Genomic DNA, 21,251 nt, shown 5'->3' on the forward strand with positions numbered 1-21,251 from the left:
CACCCACGGGAGAAAAGCTCCGAGATTTAATAACAAACGTTACAAAAGGGGTAAAAACGGGCGGGGGGGGGGTGGTGTCCCCGCGGGGAGGGGGCTCCCTTCTGCGCTACTTGAGGTCCATGAACCGAATGTCCATGATGAGGAGGAAGCTCTTGGGCAGGGGCCGCGGGGCGGGGGACAGCACGGTGAAGACCTGGCGCTCCAGGTCGACACCGGTGACCACGATGAACCCGGCGACGCTGGTCTCGGAGATGTTGTCGTCGGGGCCATCGGCCGTGCTGACACTCAGCAGGTGGTGCACCATGTCCCGCCCCGGCGTCACCGGCACCAGCTTCAGCTGGTTGTCCTCCTGCGACATGCCCAGCGGCAGGCAGGAGTCCGGGATGGTGGGAGCCCCCACCTTGTAGATCTTGACGTCGGAGAACTTGACGTCGAAGGCGTGCGGGTAGAAGCAGCCCCGGAAGCCATAGAAGTACTCGCGGATGCGGTCGTCCCGGCACTCCCGGCGGAAGTCCTTGGAGCGCTCCACCACCCCGCCGGACTTGGGCAGTAGGACAGTGCGGACGAAGTGGGGCAGGTCCCGCTTCAGCTCGTTGTAGAGCCGCTCCTGGTCCAGCACCACCACCACGTCCACCTCAAAGGCGGAGGCGGCGTGCACCAGTGCCTGGTAGCCCGAGCCCTTCACCCAGCCGCAGGTGTTGATGACGCAGCCGCTGACCGAGGCGCGGCGGTTCACCTCGCAGCGCTGGTTGAAGACGTCAGCCAGGCGGGACGTGATCTGCGGGGGAACACAGAGGAGATGACACAACAGAGAGACCCTCCTGCGGCACCCGCATCCCTGGGCCCCAGACGGCTCCCTCAGACCCCGCAGCAGCACCACGCTGGCTCCGACCAGGCCAGGAGCTCCGGGGAACGAACAGCAGCCCCTGGATGGCACCAGAAGGGCAGGAGGCCACCGGGCCAGGCCCTGTCCCGCTCCTCAGGGAGGGACACAGCGACCCTCTGTACTGTTCCTACCGTGCTCAGCAGGTTCGTTTACTGCTAAGGCGCAGGAGCAGTGCCTGGCTCCTGGGCAACCGCCTGGAATTAAATCCTTTCTCTCCCACCCACAACTGACAGCTGCAAAGGGGCGATTTGCCATGCAGGAGGCTGAAGCTGTCCCTAAAACACATTACGAGCACTCCAGGGTGCTCGACTGCGGCAGGAGAGCTGCTTTTCTGTCCCAAGGGCTGTAGGACAAAGGCACTGCAGGGCCACGGGCGGCCTTCAGCCAAGCAGGGGCCTCTGTCACCAAACGGCCTCCCACCTCTGTGGGAGGACCCCGGGGACTCAGGTCTGGTTTTGGGCATCTTCAGGTTTTTCTTGGGCTTCTTTGCACCCGGGTTTCCATAAACAGAGTGGCAGGCTGCGGGCAGCAGGCAGGGGGGGTCCCTGCAGGGGAGGGATGCTCTGCAGTGACGGCCACCACACTGTGGCTAATGCTGGCCCCATGTGAGAGCCATCAGACTGTGCCTGCGGCCATTCTCAGCTCCCCACTCCCCTCATGAGTCCCATGGGATGAGCTGGTTCGATGTGACCTGTGGCCTCTGGCTTTGCCATCCGTGGTCAGACACGACTTGCAGCCAAGGGCCTGGTGTGGGGGCTGGTGGGCAGCAGAAAGCTCAATCCTGGTCTCTCAGCTCCTCCTCTCTGAACTGAAGAGCTTCTCCCCTCCTCGGGGGACTCCTCCAGCCCCTCCATCATCCCCATTATGCCTCTCCCCTCACCGCCTTGGCCTTCTGTTGAGCTGGAGCGCCCAGAAGTGGACAACAGGGCTCAGGCTGGGGATGCGCCGCAGTCTTACACAGCAGCAAAAAGGGACAATCCAGGGTCGGCAGGGAGCTTGGGAGCCCAACTCCGAACCGGGCCCGTCCCCAGGGCCAGATCCCCCGCCAGGCTCCCCACGCTCACCTTGTTGTAGAGCTTGATGTTGGTACCAGGCGTGGTGGAGCCGAAGTGGTAGACGAGCGGGGCCTGGAGGGAGAAGCCCTCCTCCACATCAGCCGGCCGCTCGATGTAGAGCGCGCCCATGGTGCCAGGGATGGAGACGGAGCCCTGGCCCACGTCCAGCTCCACGAAGGTGGGCCGGCGCCCCAGCCGCACGGCATAGTTCAGCAGCAGGCGGCAGACGGTCGACTTGCCCACGTCGGTGGGTCCCACCACCATGACGCGGGGCCCCCGCTCATCCTCCCGCTCCGCCTGCCGCCGCATCTGCTCCAGGGCCGTGTGGGTGTTGAGGTAGAGCAGCATGGGGGTGTCCTTGGAGATGTAGGCCACCTCAGTGCGGCCGCTGAGCTGCACGGTGCAGCCGTGCCAGGTGAAGACGGCCACCTTGGCGCCGGCGTCGAAGGTGAACTTCTTGTTGCGGGTGAGCTCGGTGCCGAAGACCTCGGCCATGCCGGTGAGCAGCTCCAGCTGCACCGTCTGCGAGGCTTCCACCTCGAACCGCAGCTCCGTCTCCCGCTCCAGCTCGAACTTGGCCACCTGCTTCTTCTCCTCGCCGCCGTCGTCCGCCATGACGGGGCTCCGGGCCTGGCCTGCGGGGAGGGCAGCCGGTGGTCGGCGGGGCCGGTCTCTGCCGCCGCCCGGAGCGGGGGTCCCGCCCGCCCCCCGGCCCTCAGGCCGTTGCCATGGCAACCCCCGCGCCCCCGCCCGTCCCCGCCTCTCCCACCTACCGGGGCCGCCGCGCTTCCGGGCCGGCCGGGGCGCGCCGGAAGTGAGGTCACAGAGCGCGCCCGGCGCGGCGGGCGGGGACAGCTGCGGCGGGGGTTGCCATGGCAGCAGCCGCGCGGGGTGACGCCAGGGGGCGGAGCCCGGGCCTGCCGCGGCTCATTAACGTCTCATTAGAATGCGACCTCGGGTCCGCCGGCGTGGGCCGGGGCTGGTGTGGGGGGGACACGGGGGGACCGGGGAGACACAGGGGACATGCGTGACAGGGGGGACATGGGTGACACCGGGGGACAGGGGGAATACGGGGGAACGGGGGGGACCGGGGAGGACAGGGGGGACAGGTGTGACACGGGGGGATACGGGAGACACGCAGTGGCCTGGGGGACACGAGGGGCGTGGCGGGGCACGAGGGGCCCAAGTGGACACAGGGTGACATGGGGGACACGGGGGGACCGGGAGGACACGAGGGACATGGGTGACAGGGGTCACACGGGGGACACGGGGGACAGGGGAGGACCGGGGTGACATGGGGGGACAGGGGGGACACGGGGAGACAGGGGGAGACACGGGGCGGCCTGGGGGACACGAGGGACGTGGGGGGTCCCGGTGGACACGGACACGGGGGGCGGGGGGACACCGGGGGGACAGGGGGGACCAGGGGGTGCTGAGAGGCGCCGGCGCCCGCAGCGCAACCCCGGCGGCGCTGCTGACGTCGGAGGTGCGGGGCGGTGACGTCACGGCGGCGGGGTGCGGGCGGTGACGTCGCGGCGGCGGGGGATGAGTCACGGTGCCGTGATGCGGCCCCCGGGCACGCAGGGCCCCCCCCCGCGGCCGCCCGGTGCCCGCCCCGGGGACAGCGGCGGCGGCGACAGCGGGGACAGCGGCAGGCGGTGAGCGGCCCCCGCCCCCCCCGGCCCCGGCCTGTCCCTGGGACCCCCAATATCCCCCCCGGGACCCTCATTGTCCACCCCGGGACCCGCAGTATCCCCCCCGGGACCTCCACCCCCACCATCCCTCCCACCCCACCGTCCCCCCGGGATCCCCAAAACCCCCCCGGGACCCCCATCCTTCCGTCTCGGGACCCCCGATATCCCCCTTGGGGCCCCCACTCTTCCCCCCGGCACCCCCACTGTGTCCCCCGGGACCACCATTGTCCCCCCGGGACCACCATCCTCTCGTCCGAGGACCCCCGATACCCTCCCGGGACGCCCTTTTCCCCCCCGGGAACACCCTTGCCCCTCCCCCCCCCCCCCCCCGCCGAGAGCCCCAATATCCCCCCGGGACCCCTACTGTGCCCCGCAGCACCCCCATCCTCCTGTCCCGGGACCCCCGATATCCCCCTTGGGACCCCGACTTCCCACCCCGGGACCCCCATTGCTCCCCTCGGGACTCTCCCCCGCCAGGACCCCCAGACCCCGCTTAGGAGGACCCCCCCGTCCTCTCCCCAGGCCCTCGGGCCCCCCTCTGCCCCTCCTTTCCCTTCCCCCCGTCCCCTGCGGGGACAGCAAGGACGGGGCACTGCCCCCCCCGCCTTCCTGCGATGAGCTGGCCGGGTCTCAGCCGGCAGCGGGGCGGGGGGGAGGTGGCTGTTGGGGAGGGGACCCCAGGCAGTGCCCCCCCCCTCACCGCCCCCCTTTGCCCCTTTGCAGGCCGCCCCTCTTTTCCGCCTCCTTCTGACCCGGGGGGGCGCGGGGCCGCGGTGCCCCCCCGACCTCGGCGCGGGAGGAACGACGGCTCTCGGCGCTCTGCTGCGCTGCTTCCCCTGCGAGCGGCTCTGCGGGGGGTGCACCCTGCCCCCCGGGGCCCCCCCGCGCCCCCCAGGGGCCCTGCCGCCCGCCATGGGCCCTCCCCGGCGCCGCCTGCCCCCCGCCGCCCGCCTGCCCCCCCGCACCTTCCGCAGCTACCTGCCCCGCTCCCTCCGCACCTACAGCTGCGTCCACTGCCGGGCCCACCTCGCCCGCCACGAGGAGCTCATCTCCAAGGTGCCACCGCGGCTACCACCCCGCCAGATGGCCACCTGCCCCCCCGGGGGACGGGACAGACAGGCACCCCCCGCGGTGTCCCTGTGGCCGTGAGCGTCCTCCTATGGTGGCCCAGGGACAGTCAGCATCCCCCCCCCTTCCCCGTGATGTCCCCAGGGCTGTGAGCTTCCTCCCGTGGTGGCATCAGCATAGCCAGGGACCCCCACACAGTGTCCCCGGGGCCGTGAGCTTTTTCCCATGGTGGCATTGGGACAGACAGAGACCCCCTCATGGTGTCCCTGGGGGCTGTGAGCTTCCTCCCAAGGTGGCCCGGGGACACTGAGCATCCCCCCCCGTGCTGTTCCCAGGGTGGTGAGCGTTCCCTCCGTGTTGTCCTCGAGGTGTTCCCGTGGTGGTCAGCATTGCCCCCGTGTCCCCAGAGTAGCAAGTGTCCCCCGCCATGGTGTCCTGGGGGTGGCAGGTGTCCCCTGCAGTGCTCCCGTGGAGGTGACCATCTCCCCCTCGGTGTCCTCGGGCTGGTGTGGTGTGGGGTGGGGGGACGCTGGTGGCACAGGGGATGCGGTGCCCGGCTGGTGACTCGTGTCGTGTCCCCACAGTCCTTCCAGGGCAGCCATGGCCGTGCCTACCTGTTCAACTCCGTGTGAGTGCACGGGGACGGCGCCTGGGGGGAGGGGGGCACCGGGGTCACCCAGAGCTGCTCTCCTGGATGTGACGGGCTGTGCCAGCCGGTGCCATGCGGTGCCATGCTGGTGTCATGCTGGGCTGTGCCGTGCCAGTGCCATGCGGTGCCATGCTGGTGTCATGCTGGTGTCATGCTGGGCTGTAACCGTGCTGGGTTGTGCCATGCCAGTACCATGGTGGGCTGTACCATGCCAGGCTGTGCCATGCCAATGCCATGCTGGTGCCATGCCAGGCTGTGGCAGGCCAGTGGTATGCAGGTGCTACGCTGTGCCATGCCAGTGCTGTGCCAAGCTGTGCCATGCTGGGCTGTGCCGGTGCCATGCTGGTGCCATGCTGTGCCGTGCCATGCCAGTGCCGTGCCAGGCGGTACCGTGCCATGCCGGTGGCCCACGGCTGTCTCTCGGTCGCAGGGTGAACGTGGGCTGTGGCCCGGCGGAGCAGCGTCTGCTGCTGACGGGGCTGCACTCGGTGGCTGACATCTTCTGCCAGAGCTGCAAGACCACCCTGGGCTGGAAATACGTGAGTGCCCCTGCCCTGGCATCCCCCGGGCACCCCCGGGCACCCCTAGTCTGGGCACCCCAGACCGTGACCTGGACACCCCAAACCCCCAGTCTGGGCACCCCAAACCATGACCTGGGCACCCCCCCCAGCCACCCCCGGTCTGAGCACCCCAAACCATTACTTGGGCACCCCCCTGGGCACCCCTGGTCTGGGCACCCCAAACCGTGACCTGCCCCACCCCAGCACCCCAAACCCATGTGGGGGCTGTCCCCATCACCCTGATGCTGGTGCCTGGGTAGCCGGGGGGTGGCAGCGCGGGAGGGTGGGGGCCTGACGGTGTCCCCCCCAGGAGCAGGCCTTCGAGAGCAGCCAGAAGTACAAGGAGGGGAAGTTCATCATCGAGATGTCGCACATGGTGAAGGAGAACGGCTGGGACTGAGGGGCTCGGCGAGGGCACCCCCCCCCAGCAGCACCCCCGGGCAGGGGGTACCCCCTGCCGCCCCCCTGGGGGCCACGGTGCCTGTCACTGGGGCGGGGGCTGCGGGGGCTTTTCTAGGGCAATAAAGGCTTTTTTTTTTTAGGAAGGTGCTGGGTGTCACCCGCCCCCGGCGCTGCCACCCCCCGGCTCAGCCCTGGCACCCAGCCGGGGGGTCCCTGATAGCACCCAACTTCCCCCCCCAACGCCGGCTATCCCTTCCCCTCCCCAGAGGCAGGAGCCGGGTCAGTGCGTTTATTGGGGCCTCAGGCCCTGAGCTGGTGGGGAAACTGAGGCACGGGGGAGAGTGGGGGGGCAGGGACCCCATAGTGCCCTGTGGGGCTGGGGGGTGTGGAGGGGGAGGGAAAGGGGGGCAGGCAGGGGAGGGAGGGGTGGGAGATGGGGGGGAGGTGTGTGGGGGTGGAAGGAGGGAGGGAAGGAGAGCTGGAGGGAGGGAAGAGGGAAGGAGGGAGACTGGAGGGTGGTGGGAAGGAAAGAGGGAAGGAGGGGTAAAAAGGGAGGGAGGGAGAAAGGGAGGAGAGGAAGGAGGGAGGGACAAGGGATGGAGGGAGGGCAGGAGGAGGGAGGGATGGATGAAGGGAGGGATGGAGGGATGAAGGGGAGAGAGGAGGGAGGGATGGAGGGAGGGCAGGAGGGAGAGGTGGAGGGGGGAGAAGTGGAGGGTGCGAGCCATGGAGGGATGGAGGGAGGGCAGGAAGGATAGAGGGGTGAGAGGAGGGAGGGCAGGGGGGCAGGAGGGATGGAGGGAGGGCAGGAGGGAGAGATGGAGGGGTGAGAAGTGGAGGGTGCGAGGCATGGAGGGAGAGAAGGAGAGATGGAGGGAGGGCAGGAGGGATAGAGGGGTGAGAGGAGGGAGGGATGGAGGGAGGGCGGGAGGTGGGCAGGGGCCGGGGTCAGGGCTGGGGGTCGCTGAGGCGGCCCATGAAGAGGGGGACGGCGTCGGCGTCGTGCCAGAGGACGAAGAGGAAGGGGCGCAGGGCCTCCAGCAGCAGGGCCGTGCGGGCCACCGAGGTGGCCATGGCGCCCGCTGCCTCCACGCCGGCCTCGTCCAGCGCCAGCACTGCCCGGTGCCGCGCCGTGTCCACCGCCACCGCCGGGCCCCGCGCCAGCCCGCACAGCTCCGCGTCCAGGAACAGCCCGTAGTCTGCGGCACACGTCCTCAGCGCCAGCCCCGCCGCCACACAGGGGACGCTGGGGACGTGGGGGACAGCAGGGACAGACACCGGGGCAATGGGGGTGCAGGTGCAGAGGGGGCACTAGGGACATGGGGAGCGTTGAGGGGCCTTGGGGACACCAGGGATGTGGGGGACAGTAGGGGCGCACCAGGGACATTGGGGACATCAGGGGCAAGGGGGCAATGGAGGCCATTGGGGGACATTAAGGGACGTGGGGGACACCAGGGATGTGGGGGGTATCGAGGTGACTGGGGACACCAGAGACAGCAGGGGTAATATGGGGACACTGGGGACATTGTGGGCTCTGGGGACATGGGGGCGGTGGGGCGCATCAGGGGCACTGGGGACATGGGGGACAGCAGGGACACGGGGTCACTGGGGGACCCTGGGGACACCAAAGGCATGGGGACACCGGGGAACAGGGGGGGCAGTGGGGCAAGGGACCTACATGGGGACCGGGGAGGGGCCAGTGATGTCCTGCAAGGTCTGACATCATCACATGTCACCTCCTGCGCAGGACGTGACATCACCCCACGCCCACCCAGCCCCGTAGCGCGGTTGGGGCACGTCCCCGCGGGGGGTCGGTGGCCTTACCCATGTCGTGGACCAGGGCCACCACGTCCAGGGCGAGGTCCAGGCGCAGGCGGGGCAGGGCCAGCGCAGTGGCCTGGGGGGGGGTGCGGGCCACCCGCCGCAGCAGCCCCAGGAAGGTGGGGGGGTCCAGTGCCCGCTCCAGCGTCCCCAGCGCCCCCAGGGGCCCCCGCGGCACCAGCACCACCAGGCTCAGCCCCCCGCTCAGCTCCAGCCGCCCCACCTGTGCGACAGACCCCCCAGGGCCACTGCGGTGATATCGCAGCCCAGCACCCCCCCCGGTGTCCCTGTGGTGACCTCACAGCCTGGCACCCCCCCAGTGCCACCGCGGTGATGTCACAGCCCAGCATCCCCCCCAGAGCCACTGTGGTGACGTCACAGCCCCCAGTGCCACCACAGTGAGGTCACAGCCTGACATTCTGCCCGAGTCCCGTGGCAGTGATGTCACAGCCTGTCCCCCCCCATCCTCCCATGCCATGGCAGTGGTGCCGCATCCCCCCCCTCGCCCCGTGCTGTGGCAGGGGGGTCCCGGCCGCAGGGGGGTACCTGGACCTGCAGGCGGGGGTCAGTGAAGGAAGCCACCGGGTACTTCTTGCTGGTCATGGTGGGCACCAGGCGGGGGGGGCGCCCGGGGCGCAGGAAGGGCAGCGGCATCGTCCACTTGGCATCAAGGGGCGTGCGCCAGGCGGCTGCAGGGACACGTCACCGGGATGGGGGACATGGGGCGGCTGACACACGGGGCACCCCCGGGCTCGGCCCTGCAGCAGATCCCGGCTGGATCCGGGGGCAGATCTCGAGGCTGAGCTCGAGGGCAGGGCCCTGAGACCTTCCCCCAGGTGGGACCCAGGGCAGATCCCAGGGCAGATCCCTGAGCCACCCCGCGGGAGAGATCCCGGGGCAGATCCTGGGGCAGACCCAGGGCAGATCCCTGAGCCAATTCCCCAGGCAGAGGCCGTGGTAGATGCCCAAGCAGATCCCGGGGAAGATTCCCAGGACAGATTCCCACAGCAAATCCCAGGGCAGATGATCCCTGAGCCACCCCCCAGGAGAGATTCCAGGGCAGATCCCAGAGCCGATTCCCTGAGCAGAGCCCAGGGTAGAAGCCAGGGCAGATTCTGGGGAAGATTCCCAGCACAGATTCCCACAACAGACCCACAGGAGAGAAGCCAGAGCCAATACCCAGGACAGATCCCAAGGAAGGTCCTCAGGAGAGATTCCCATGGCAGATCCCAGGGCAGATCCCTGAGCCACCCCCGGGAGGGACCCAGGGGCAGACCCCAGGGCAGATGCTGGGCCAGATCCCATAGCTGATCCCCAGGGAGATCCCAGGGCAGATCCTGGAGCCAACCCCCAGGACAACCCCCAGGACGGATCCCAGGACGAATCCCAGGGCAGACCCCAGGACGGATCCGAGGGCAGCTCCCGTGTCGGATCCCATGTGTGCCGCGTACCGCGGAGGTGGACGGCGCTGAGCAGCAGCAGGCGGGGCTGGGGAGGCATGGCGGGCAGGAGGCCAGGCAGGACCCCCCGGCTGGCCCCGCGCACCCACTCGTTGACACGCAGCAGGTCCAGGCTCTCGTTGCCGCTCAGCGCCTGCGGCCGGGCGCCGTAGAAGCGCAGCGACTCGTTGAGGAAGCGGGTCCGGAGCTGCAGCTCTGCCCGGCGGCATGGTGGGCATCAGCCCCGCGCCCTCCTGGCACGGTCGGCCCCACCGGCGCCCGGCCACCCGCCTCACCTGGGTGGTGGAAGATCTGCGCGGCCGAGAAGAGCCCGGGCGCGCTGGCGAGCTGCCGCAGGGCGCCGTGCAGGCAGGCCATCCCCGGTGGGTACGCCAGGATGGCACCCAGGCGCTCTCGGGTCTCGCCACGGGCGCCTGCGGGCACAGGGGAGCTCAGCGAGGCAGCCGCGGCACGCCGTGCTGTGGGATGGGGCGGCTGGGGGGACGCAGGCGGTGCCCACAGTGGTGCCCGTAGCGGTGAGGAGGGCAGGGACCACGGCAGAACCCATGGCGGTGCCCACAGCAGAACCCGTGGCGGTGCCCATGACAGAGCCCACACCAGAGCTCACAGTGGTGCCGTGCCCATGGAAGTGCCAATAGCAGAACCCACAGCAGAACCCACAGCAATGCCCACGGCAGAGCCCATGGTGAAGCCCATGGTGGTGCCCACGGCAGAAACCACAGCAGAGCTCATAGCAGTGCCCACCGCAGTGCCAATAGCAGAGCCCACAGCAGAACCCAGGGCAGAGCCGATGGTGGTGCCCGTGGTGGTGCCCACACCGATGCCTATGGCAGTGCCAATAGCAGGACCCATGGCAGAACCCACAGCCATGGCCGGGGCAGAGTCCCCGGTGGTGCCAACGGCAGAGCCCACGGCAGTGCCGGTGGCAGTGCCCGCGGGCAGCCCCTCACCGAGCAGGAGGTGCGAGAGCCCCATGGCGACGTTGATGGGGGAGAAGAGCAGGTTGGCATCGGGCTGGGCAGCCTCTGCCATGTGCTGGTAGAAGCGGAGGGCGAAGGTGCCCAACGCCTCGGCCACGGCCGCCCGCTGCTCCCCCGTGGGCTCCCCGCAGCCCTCGGCCGGCTCCTCGTCCCCAGGGCACGGCGGAGCGATGGTGCCCTGGGTGCCAGGGGGACCAAGGGTGGTGCTGGGGGGGGCAAGGGTGGTGCTGGGCACCGGCGCTGTTGTGCTGCCGTTGGCCACGGTGCTCAGCTCCTCGGGTGCTCCTTCAGCCTCCTCAAAGCTAGGGGGGTCTGTGGCGTTGGGGGGGGCGGCATCCGAGCCAGGCACGTCCTTGAGGTGGGCAGGGGGGGTGGGCACGGGCAGGAGGGGTGCCCCCGCATCCCCCGGTGGGCCTGGTGCAGGATGGGGGGGCTCCGGCGTCAGCGGGTGCTGTATGAGGACCTTCAGCCAGCTGGGAGAGACCTCCGGGGAGGGCACCTGGGCACGGGGACCCTGGTGAGGGCGGGCAGGGGGCACCCGGGGGGGACCCAGGTGAGGGTGGGCACGGGGACACTTGGGCGCAGGAAGCCTGGGGCCCTGGGCCACACTTACCGGGGTGACAGTGGCCGTGGCTGCGGCCACCAGCCACAGGAGGGGCAGCCAGAGCGTCATGGTGGGCATCCTGGTGGGCGAGCACAGGTCAAGGGCTTGATGGGCACCCAGTGCCCCCCCCCAGCTCCCAGCACCCCACCTTGGCACCCAGCGCACTCCCACCCACCCCCCTCGGCACCCTGCACCCCCATTCCCTGCCCCACGTGTACCCCCAGCGTGCCCCCCCCGCCCAGGGGAGGCCCCGGTCTGACACCCCTGGGGGGCTGGGTGCGGGGGGCAGCACTCTGGTCCCACCTGGGTGCCGGCGGGTCGGGTCCCTGTGTGTCCGGCCGGGCGCGGGGGGGTCTGGCCGGCTCCGGCCCTGCCTGGTTAAAGATTAAGGAGGGTGGCCAGTGGCTTCCCGTAAATCAGCCGGGCCGGCAGCGGGGGGTGCCTGGGGCAGCGCGGGGGGAGCTGGGCGCAGGCGCCCTGCGCAGGATGCGGCCCCTCCCCGCCCTGACGAGCCCCGCGGCCCCCATCGCGCTCCGTGCCCGGCGCTGGAGGACCAGCCCTCAGGCGGGTACCCTCTGTGAGCTGGGGTAGGGCACTCTAGCCACTCAACTGCCCCCCCTCTACGACCCCTGTGGTGACAAGGGGCACTCTAGCCACTCAACTGCCCCCCCTCTACGACCCCTGTGGTGACAAGGGACACTCTAGCCACTCAACTGCCCCCCCTCTACGACCCCCGTGGTGACAAGGGACACTCTAGCCACTCAACTGCCCCCCCTCTACGACCCCTGTGGTGACAAGGGGCACTCTAGCCACTCAACTGCACCCCCCCACGACCCCCGTGGTGACAAGGGGCACTCTAGCCACTCAACTGCCCCCCCCCACGACCCCCGTGGTGACAAGGGGCACTCTAGCCACTCAACTGCCCCCCCTCTACGACCCCTGTGGTGACAAGGGGCACTCTAGCCACTCAACTGCCCCCCCCCACGACCCCTGTGGTGACAAGGGGCACTCTAGCCACTCAACTGCCCCCCCTCTACGACCCCTGTGGTGACAAGGGGCACTCTAGCCACTCAACTGCCCCCCCCCACGACCCCCGTGGTGACAAGGGGCACTCTAGCCACTCAACTGCCCCCCCTCTACGACCCCTGTGGTGACAAGGGGCACTCTAGCCACTCAACTGCCCCCCCCCACGACCCCTGTGGTGACAAGGGGCACTCTAGCCACTCAACTGCCCCCCCTCTACAACCCCCGTGGTGACAAGGGGCACTCTAGCCACTCAACTGCCCCCCCCCACGACCCCCGTGGTGACAAGGGGCACTCTAGCCACTCAACTGCCCCCCCCCACGACCCCTGTGGTGACAAGGGGCACTCTAGCCACTCAACTGCCCCCCCTCTACAACCCCCGTGGTGACAAGGGGCACTCTAGCCACTCAACTGCCCCCCCTCTACGACCCCTGTGGTGACAAGGGACACTCTAGCCACTCAACTGCCCCCCCTCTACGACCCCTGTGGTGACAAGGGACACTCTAGCCACTCAACTGCCCCCCCCCACGACCCCTGTGGTGACAAGGGGCACTCTAGCCACTCAACTGCCCCCCCCCACGACCCCTGTGGTGACAAGGGACACTCTAGCCACTCAACTGCCCCCCCTCTACGACCCCTGTGGTGACAAGGGACACTCTAGCCACTCAACTGCCCCCCCCCCACGACCCCTGTGGTGACAAGGGGCACTCTAGCCACTCAACTGCCCCCCCCCACGACCCCTGTGGTGACAAGGGGCACTCTAGCCACTCAACTGCCCCCCCTCTACGACCCCTGTGGTGACAAGGGGCACTCTAGCCACTCAACTGCCCCCCCCCCACGACCCCCGTGGTGACAAGGGGCACTCTAGCCACTCAACTGCCCCCCCTCTACGACCCCTGTGGTGACAAGGGGCACTCTAGCCACTCAACTGCCCCCCCCCACGACCCCTGTGGTGACAAGGGGCACTCTAGCCACTCAACTGCCCCCCCTCTACGACCCCCGTGGTGACAAGGGGCACTCTAGCCACTCAACTGCCCCCCCTCTACAACCCCCGTGGTGACAAGGGGCACTCTAGCCACTCAACTGCCCCCCCTCTACAACCCCCGTGGTGACAAGGGGCACTCTAGCCACTCAACTGCCCCCCCCCACGACCCCCGTGGTGACAAGGGGCACTCTAGCCACTCAACTGCCCCCCCTCTACGACCCCTTGGTGACAAGGGGCACTCTATCCACTCAAGCTCCAGCTTGAGCTGCCAGTTCTTGTCTCTCTGAGCCCCCAGTTACTTGGGGGGAGGCCCAGGTGGTGTAACCCCCCCCGGGGTCCCTCCCCCCACATTTCTCTGCTGCCTGGGGTGAGGCAGGGACCACCCAGCCCCTCTGCCCTCCAGCACTGGCCAAGGGAGCTCCTCAGCACACCCCTGTCCCCAGAGCATGGGGATGGGCTGGGGGTCCACCTGCCCCACAACTGTCCAGCACCTTGGGCTACTCCAGGGCAGTCTGGCCCCTCTTGCCTCAACTCTATGATCTCCTCTGCCTGGGACTGGGATCTGGGGAGGTGGGTTCCCCAAGGAGCCCTCCCACCCCACAAGTAGGAAGGCCCAACCTACTGCCTCTGGGCAGATGGGGCGCTGTGGGGCATGGCTGCCCTCGCCCCACCTCCCAGCAACCCTGGGGCAGGGACACCTCTGGGTCTCCCACCCTGACAGAACTGCCATGACCGGGGATGCATGGGGCAGGTCTGTCCCTCCACGGCCAACTTCTCTGTGGCCCCAGGCTGCCCCAGGCCATTCTGGCCCCTCATCCCCACCCATCTCTATGGCCCCGGGGTAGTCAAGGCCTGTCTGGCCCCTCATCCCCACCCATCTCTATGGCCCTGGGGTACCCAAGGCCCATCTGGCCCCACTCCCAGCCCCATGCTTGGGGCGGGGCCAGAGCAGCTTGTCCCGCCCCCCCGGGGGCTGTGTCCCGGTGGAGCCCCGCCCATTGGCACCGGGCATTGGTGGCCATGGCTGCGAGGATCGCCAAGGTGGGTGGGGGCACCGGGGGGGCGGCCGTACCCCCGTGTCATCACGGGCAGCGGGGTCAGACCAGGGGCGCGGGGCCGTGGCGGTGCCGGGGGTCCCGGTGTCAGCACCCAGCAGTGCCAGCGCGGGGGTGGGGGGTGGCCGGGGGGGTGCGGGTGTCGGGGTGCAGGGCAGACGGCGCGGTGCGGATGTGGGGGTGCGGGGTTGCCGGTGCGGGGGTTGCCGGTGCCGGTGAGGGTGTGGGGGGTTCCGGTGTGGGTGCCGGCATGCAGGTGGGGGTGCGGGGGGTGCCGGTGGGGTGCGGGTGTGGGTGCCGGTACCGGTGCCGGTGGGGGGGGTCCCGATGCCGTGCCGGTGCGGGGGGTGCCGGGATGAGGCTGGGGGTGCGGGGGATGCCGGTGCCGGTGCCGGTGCCGGTGCGGGCGGTGCCTCCCCCCGCCGCGGGGCCGCGCGCTCCGGTTTCGTTTCCCCGGCGGGGACGGGCCCGCGGGGGGCGTGGTTTGGCGGCGACCCCGCCCAGGGAGGAAACCCCGCCCACGAGGGCGTGTCCCGAGAGAAAACACCGCCCACGGGGGCGTGTCCCGTGTGTGACCCCGCCCCCGGGGCGTGTCCCCGCCCCGCAGGAGCTGGAGGAGGCCCGGCGCTGGGGCGGCGCCCGCGACCTGCGGCCGCTGGAGGGAAACGTGCTGCGGTGGGGGGGGCTGCTGCTGCCGGTGGGCGGGGGACGGGGGACACGGGGGGTCTGGGGGCTCTGGGGGGTCTGCTGCCGCCGGTGGGCGGGGGAGGAGGGGGCTCGGGGGGTCTGGGGGGGCTGCTGCTGCCGGTGGGCGGGGGACGGGGGACACGGGGGGTCTGGGGGCTCGGGGGGGTCTGGGGGCCTCGGCGGAGGGTCTGGAGGGTCTGCTGCTGCCGGTGGGCGGGGGTCGCGGGGGGCACAGGAGGGCTTGGGGGTTCACTGGGCATGGGGGGCTGGGGCGGGCCCTGGGGGTATAGGGGGTCCCCTGGGGGTGGCCTGAGGGCACGGGGGGGTCCCCTGGGGTGTGGAGGGCTGGGGGAGCCCTGGGGAGCTGGGGGGTTCCTGGGCACAGGGAGTGGGGGGAACATGGGGGTGGGGGGGGGGTCTCCTGGGGGCCACCAAGTGGGCATCCCCATCAGGGCAACACGGGGGAGGGTCCCCCTGGGGACACACTGTGGGGACCCTGAGGCCTGGACTGGAGGTATTGGGGGGGGTTTCCCCTCATGGGGGGGTCTCCCCTGGGTATCAGGGCTGGGACAGGGTCCCCCCCGATGGGGGCTGCGGCTGGGGATCTGAGGGGGGGTGTGTGTGTGTGTGTGTCCCCGCAGAACAACCCCCCGTATAATGCGGGCGCCTTCCGCTTCGAGCTGACCTTCTCCCCCCACCACCCGCTGTCCCCCCCCTGCGCCACCCTCCGCACCAGCATCTACCACCCCGGCGTGGACCCCCAGGGCCGCGTCTGCCAGCCCCTCACCTCCCCCCAGCACTGGGTGCCCACCACCCGCGCCGTCCAAGGTGGGCACCGTGGGGATGGGGATGGGATGGGGGGGTCACGGCAGGAGGGGGCGCCCCCCCTGACGCCCCCCCGGTTGCCTGCAGTGCTGCAGGACCTGCAGCTGCTGCTGGACAGCCCGGACCCCCGGCGGGCGCTGCGGCAGGATCTGGCCCGGGAGCTGCAGGATCGCCCCCAGGATTTCTGGCGGCAGGCGGAGGAACACACCCGCCGACATGCCGAGCCCCGCCACGGCCCCCCCGCGCTGTGAGACACCCGCCATCGCCCCCGCCCTGTGCTGGGGCACCTCTCTGTCCGGTAATTAATGTTAATAAATTTACTCATGCGACGGGCTTGGCCCCGTGATGCCTCGCGGGGACAGTGGGGGGTAGCGGGAGGTGCTTTTCCCCCCTGCCACCCTGGGGGGATGCCCCCCTGCCTGCCTGTCCCCTCCGTGGTGGGGCTGTGCCAGGGCTGTGCCCCCCTGCTGCCAGCTCCTGCCACCCCCAGCCACTTGCCTGGTGCCACCATCCCCGCCACGAGAGACGAGGCCACCACGAGCCTTTGCTGACAGGGGACAAAGCCGGGGGGGTGGCACGGGTGGGAGCGGTGGGGGACCCCCCTGCATTGGGTCTGGCTGAGGTGAGGTTAATGGTGACACCCCGGTGTCCTGGGCAGCGCTGGCAGCACCGGGGCTGCCCCCAACACCCCCCCCGCCAGCGATGGGCTGGGGGGGATGGTCCTTGAGGGGGGATAGGGCCGGGATGGATGACCCCGACTGGCGGAAGGGATATTCCAGACCACATGACGTCATGCTGGGAGGTAAAAGCCAAGGGAAGGCGGGGGGGGACATTCGTTATTACCACGTTTGTCTTCTGGAGCGCCCCAAAGTCCCCCCTCCCTGGGAAGGGCCGGCTGACGGGGAGCGGAGAATAAATTTTAATTTATAAAGTTTAATAAAGCGCTTCTGCTTTATTAAACTGCCTTTTTCTTCACCCACGAGGGGGTTTTTCCCTCTTATCTTCTCCCCCTCCCACCCTGCCGAGGCGGGGAGCGACCGAGCGGCTGGGTGGGCGCGTGGCAGCCAACCAAGGTCAGCCCCTCGCCCCCCCTCAGCGCTTCTTGGTGTTCACCAGCCCCAAGGTCACCCCCCCGCCCCCCCTCAGCGCTTCTTGGTCTTGACCAGCCCCATGGCCACCAGGCAGCGGTACAGCTCCTGCAGGTAGGTGTAGACGCACTTGGCGTCGGGCACCGGCAGCCGCACCATGTCCTCTACCTCCAACAGCGGGGCGCAGCCCGCCCGTTCCCTGCGGGGACACCGCCGTCACCGGGGGACACTGCCCGGGGACAGGGCACTGGGGTGGGGATGCTGGGGCCGGGGGGGCTCTCACTCGGCGGTGGCGAAGGCCAGGGCGAAGTTGTGGCGTCGGTCGCCAGGGTCCAGGCTGCCGTAGTCAAAGGCGTCGGGGAAGAAGCTGTGGAGGAGGGCGCAGAAGGCCAGGCCGCTGCCCCAGCTCCCCGAGAAGTTCTGCACCTCCACGTGCTGCCGCGGGCAGAGGGGGGTCAGGCGGCCCCCCACGGCCTCCCATGGCCGCCCCACAGCCGGCCCCCCATCCTCACCTGGTAGCTGCGGGTCCTGGCGCGGCACCACTCCAGCAGCATGGCCTTCACCGTGGCCGTGCCCCCCACGCGCCGCAGGTGTGGGGCCGGACCCTTGGCTGCCCTGCGGGCGATGCCGGGTGCCATGGGGCACCCCACACCCTCCATGTGGGCCCTCCCCGCCCCCCCCCTTGGCCTGACCCTCCCCAAGGGGACCCCCCCTTGGCCAGTCCCTGCCCCCGGGGGCATCCTTGACCCAGCGTTCCCCATTGGCCCATTTGCCCCATGGCGTCTGCCCAGGGGCTCCCCGCTGGCCAGTGGCCTGACCCCCCAAGTGCCCCCATTGCCCTGTGCCCCCCCAGTACCCCCACTGACCCATGGCCCCCCAGCCCCCCTGTACCCTCCATTGCCCCATAGTCCCCTGTGCCCCCCCAGGACCCCATGTCCCCCATTGTCCCCCAATACCCCCATACCCCCCATTGTCCCATGGCCCCCCAATATCCCCATGCCCCCCATTGCCCCATGCTCCCCTAGCCTCCCCCATATCCCCCATTGCCCCCCAATACCCCTGTACGCCCCATTGCCCCATTGTCACCCAGGTCCCTGTGACCTCCCCATTGCCCCATAGCCCCCCATTAGCCCATACCCCCCCAGTTGCCCCATGGGCCCCAGCCCCCCCATGCCCTCCATTGCCCCTTTGCCCCCCAGTATCCCCATGCCCCCCATTGCCCCATGGTTCCCAGCCCCGCTCTGCCCCTCGGGGGGTCAGGCCCCTCTCACCCTCCGAACTTCTCCAGGATGGCGCTGCGTCCCTGTGCCCGGCCACTCACCCGTGGCCGCCCCCCAGCCCCCTCCAGCCTCGGCCTCGGCCCTGCTGTACCGGGGCGCACCTGGCCCCGCGGCCCCTCCGCCGGTGCACCCCTGCGGGCACACGGGTGGCCCCGTGGGTGGGGATGGGGACACACAGGGACACCCAGGGGTGGTCCAGACATGGGGGGCAAGTGAGGGGTGCCACCCATGGGGACACAGGACTGTGGGTCCCCGCGGTGGGGCAGGGCTATGGGGCAGCCCCGATGCCGGCTGGCCGTGGGGACCCATGGGGCCATGCGCCCCCCTGCCCACACTCACCTCTCGCTGCCCCCCGAGCCCTCGGCGGTGCTGGCTGCAAAGGAGAGAGAAGAGGTCGGTGGGGTGGGAGGGGGCACCCGGGTTGGGGAGCACCCACATGCCCCTGGGCACCAGCAGGGTCCCACATGGGGGGGCACCATGGGGCCGGAGGACGTGCTCCCCCACGGAGAGGGGACATGGGGGACCTATAGGGGACCCCATGGAGGGGACATTGTGTGGGGCAGTGGTGACCCCAGGGGATGCTGGTGCCACTGCAGGGCCCTTCTCGCACTGCCCAGTGCGACCCTTACCTGTGGGGGACGTGGGGGACGCCGGGGATGTGGGGGACGCTGGGGATGTGGGGGACATGGGGGATATCGGGGACATAGGGGACCCGGGGGACGTTGGGGACATGGGGGAAGTGGGGCTGGTGGTCCCCTCTGGGGATGAGCAGGGGGGGAACTCGGGCCACAGCTCGTCCTCCTCGTCCTGCAGCCAGGTGGGCTCCTGTGGAGACAGCCGGGGTGGCACTGCCAGCACATGCACTGTCACCTGCCCCTGCCCCTGCCACTGCCATTGTCACCCTGCCCCTGCCAGCATGGGCACTGCCACCTGGCCCTGCCATTTTCACCCTGCCACTGCCACTGCCACCCTGCCATTGCCATTGCCACCCTGCCCCTGCCACTGTCACCCTGTCCCTGGCACTGCAGCATGGGCACTGTCACCCTGTCCCTGCCGTTGTCACCCTGCCCCTGCCACTGCCACCCTGTCCCTGGCACCGTCACCTGCCCCCTGGTGCTGCCCTCATGGGCAATGCCACCCCCGTCCCTTTTACTGCCACCCTGCCCCTGGCACTGCCAGCCCTGTCCCCCCCCGTGTCCCCTCTCACCTGCCGGCCCCGGCTGCTGCCCGCTGCTGCCGGTCCCCCGGCCCCCTCCTGCCGCCCCTCCGCGGCAGCCCCCACCCCGGCACGTCCCGCGGGGGCCCCGGCACCGCCCCCGGCACCCCCCCCGGCTGCCTCCTCCCCGGCATCGCCCTCCGCAACCCCCGCATCCCCCCCCGCGTCCTGAGCCCCCTCAGCGTCGCCACCCGCGTCCCCGGCGCCCTTGTCCTTCCCCCCCGCGCCCCCGGCATCGCCCCCGGCAGCCTCGGCCGCCTCTGACCCCGTGTCCCCCTCCGCGGCCCCTGCGGCCTCGGTGTCCCCCCCCGCGTCCCCTGCCGGCCCCGTGTCCCCCCCCGCGTCCCCTGCCGCCCCCGCCCCCTGCCCGTCCCCCCCATCACCCCCCTCTGCCGGGGGGTCGCTCCCGCCGTGCCGGGCTGCCGCTTCCCCGCTGCTCCCCCCCGCGCCCCCGGCCCCCGGCCCCGCGGGGGGGTGAGGGGCGGTGTCCGCCGTGGGGGTGCCGGGGGTGGGGGTGTCCGAGATGGTAGTGCCGGGGGTGGGGGTGTCCGGGGACGGGGTGTCTGGGGAGGGGGTGTCGGTGTCTCCCAGGGGCTCCATGCCGCTGCGGTCACTGCTGCAGGGGCACAGGGCTGTCACTGTGGTGGCCCCCCCGGCTTGCCCGTGCCCCCCATAGACCCCCCGCCCGGCTAACCCCCCACCCTGCCCCGTCCCCGTGCCCTCCCCGAGCCCCGACACCCCCATTCCCCCACCCTGGGCACCCCAATACCCCAGCCTGTCCCCCGCCTCCTCCAGCTCCCCCATGCCCTGTACCAACCCCCCCTTCCCCTCCTCACACCCTCCCATCCCAGTGCCCCCCGTGTCCCATCCCGACCCCCCCACACCCTCTCCCGGCCCCCATTAATTCCCCTCCCGACCCTCCATGTCCCATCGTTACCCCCCCAACCCCGCACCCCGATCCCCCCGTATCCCCCCCCGACCCCACGTGTCCCATCCCGACCCCTCCGTTCCCCCTCCCGCCCGCCCAGTTCCCCCTCTCAACCCCCCTCTAACCCCATCCCACCCCCCTAGAACCCCATGCCGACCCCCCCAGACCCCAGCACCCCCCCAGAGCCCCCCCATACCCTCTCCCGCCGCCAGCCGCCCCTCGCCCCGTACCCTCCCGCCCGCTCCCGGCTCCGCCGCCGCCTCTCTCGCCGCCCCCCCCGCCCCAGGGCTATTTTTACCGGCGGGGGCAGGTGCCGCCTTCACTCACCGCCCACCCGCGGGGCACGCGTGGGGCCCGGGACGGGGACACGGCGACACGCGTGGGGCCCGGCAGGGGCGGCACCGGAGAGGGGACACCCCGACACCCCCGCCCGGGCAGCGGGGACACCCCGAAGGAGCCCGCGGCGGGGGGGCACAGGGAACAGGGATAGCCGGCCAGCGCCGGGGTGGGGCGGAGGGGACAGGGGAGATGGGGACCCCAGAGAGGAACAGGGAGACTTGGGGACACCGGCGCAGCGGGGACGGGAGGGACGCGCGGGGTCTCAGGCACATGGGGGACACCGGGGTCACGGGGACACGGGGGGTCAGAGGCACCCGGGGGGACCCGGGGGGGCAGGGGGGGTCAGGGGCACCCTGGAGACCCGGAGGACCCGGGGACAGGCCGGGCAGGGCGGTGGGGACACGGGGGACACAGCGGGGTCACGGAGCCGCCCGTGACCCCCGGGACGGCCGGGGGCGGAGCCCGGAGATGGCCACGCCCCCTGCGGGCTGACCCCGCCCCCCGCGGGGCAAGGGGCTGGCGAGGCGCGCGCCTCCCTCCCTCACCTTGGCCGCCGGCGCCGCCACGCCCCCTCCCGCCACACCCTATCAGCGCCGGGGACGCGCTCCCTTTTCCCCGCCCGCCCATCTTCTATTGGCCGAATCCG

General features: G+C 70.7%; 5 protein-coding genes across 10 annotated transcripts; 2 read left to right on the top strand and 3 right to left on the bottom strand.

Moving 5' to 3' along the window:
* Positions 1 to 4: 4 nt before the first annotated feature.
* On the bottom strand, positions 5 to 2,828 carry CLP1 (cleavage factor polyribonucleotide kinase subunit 1). The gene is made up of 3 exons (XM_063333802.1): positions 2,715 to 2,828; positions 1,951 to 2,576; positions 5 to 778 (listed from the first exon to the last, which is right to left on the bottom strand). Exons 2-3 carry the CDS (start codon positions 2,554 to 2,556, stop codon positions 107 to 109), a joined length of 1,278 nt encoding a protein of 425 aa, XP_063189872.1. The 5' UTR covers positions 2,557 to 2,576; positions 2,715 to 2,828; the 3' UTR covers positions 5 to 106.
* Positions 2,829 to 4,413: 1,585 nt separating this feature from the next.
* On the top strand, positions 4,414 to 6,502 carry YPEL4 (yippee like 4). Its single transcript, XM_063333804.1, has 4 exons — positions 4,414 to 4,691; positions 5,288 to 5,331; positions 5,783 to 5,891; positions 6,223 to 6,502. Exons 1-4 carry the CDS (start codon positions 4,548 to 4,550, stop codon positions 6,310 to 6,312), a joined length of 387 nt encoding a protein of 128 aa, XP_063189874.1. The 5' UTR covers positions 4,414 to 4,547; the 3' UTR covers positions 6,313 to 6,502.
* A 128-nt stretch (positions 6,503 to 6,630) lies between these two features.
* SERPING1 (serpin family G member 1) lies at positions 6,631 to 14,609 on the bottom strand. 2 transcript variants are annotated; one of them, XM_063334504.1, is made up of 9 exons: positions 14,260 to 14,375; positions 11,483 to 11,553; positions 11,189 to 11,258; positions 10,546 to 11,074; positions 9,871 to 10,008; positions 9,587 to 9,790; positions 8,682 to 8,824; positions 8,139 to 8,358; positions 6,631 to 7,513 (listed from the first exon to the last, which is right to left on the bottom strand). In XM_063334504.1, exons 3-9 carry the CDS (start codon positions 11,255 to 11,257, stop codon positions 7,263 to 7,265), a joined length of 1,554 nt encoding a protein of 517 aa, XP_063190574.1. In that variant the 5' UTR covers position 11,258; positions 11,483 to 11,553; positions 14,260 to 14,375; the 3' UTR covers positions 6,631 to 7,262. The 2 variants fall into 2 exon arrangements, with proteins under 2 accessions (XP_063190574.1, XP_063190573.1); XM_063334503.1 differs by lacking the exon at positions 14,260 to 14,375 and adding an exon at positions 14,547 to 14,609 and having other exon boundaries at positions 6,633 to 7,513.
* Positions 13,462 to 17,065, top strand: UBE2L6 (ubiquitin conjugating enzyme E2 L6). 5 transcript variants are annotated; one of them, XM_063334512.1, is made up of 5 exons: positions 14,152 to 14,228; positions 14,850 to 14,939; positions 15,571 to 15,757; positions 15,842 to 16,052; positions 16,871 to 17,065. In XM_063334512.1, exons 1-4 carry the CDS (start codon positions 14,208 to 14,210, stop codon positions 16,003 to 16,005), a joined length of 462 nt encoding a protein of 153 aa, XP_063190582.1. In that variant the 5' UTR covers positions 14,152 to 14,207; the 3' UTR covers positions 16,006 to 16,052; positions 16,871 to 17,065. The 5 variants fall into 5 exon arrangements, with proteins under 5 accessions (XP_063190585.1, XP_063190582.1, XP_063190580.1 ...); XM_063334510.1 differs by lacking the exon at positions 16,871 to 17,065 and having other exon boundaries at positions 15,842 to 16,535; XM_063334513.1 differs by lacking the exons at positions 14,152 to 14,228; positions 16,871 to 17,065 and adding an exon at positions 14,377 to 14,457 and having other exon boundaries at positions 14,850 to 14,917; positions 15,842 to 16,535.
* SMTNL1 (smoothelin like 1) lies at positions 16,893 to 19,698 on the bottom strand (the record flags this gene model as incomplete). The annotated part of the gene is made up of 7 exons (XM_063334516.1): positions 16,893 to 17,041; positions 17,126 to 17,277; positions 17,355 to 17,457; positions 18,114 to 18,254; positions 18,462 to 18,495; positions 18,752 to 18,947; positions 19,330 to 19,698. Coding segments are annotated over 7 exons (1,140 nt in total), but the record flags the coding sequence as incomplete, so codon positions are not given.
* Positions 19,699 to 21,251: the final 1,553 nt, after the last annotated feature.

Source organism: Chroicocephalus ridibundus, chromosome 4, assembly GCF_963924245.1.
Source record: "Chroicocephalus ridibundus chromosome 4, bChrRid1.1, whole genome shotgun sequence".
NCBI lineage: Eukaryota > Metazoa > Chordata > Aves > Charadriiformes > Laridae > Chroicocephalus > Chroicocephalus ridibundus.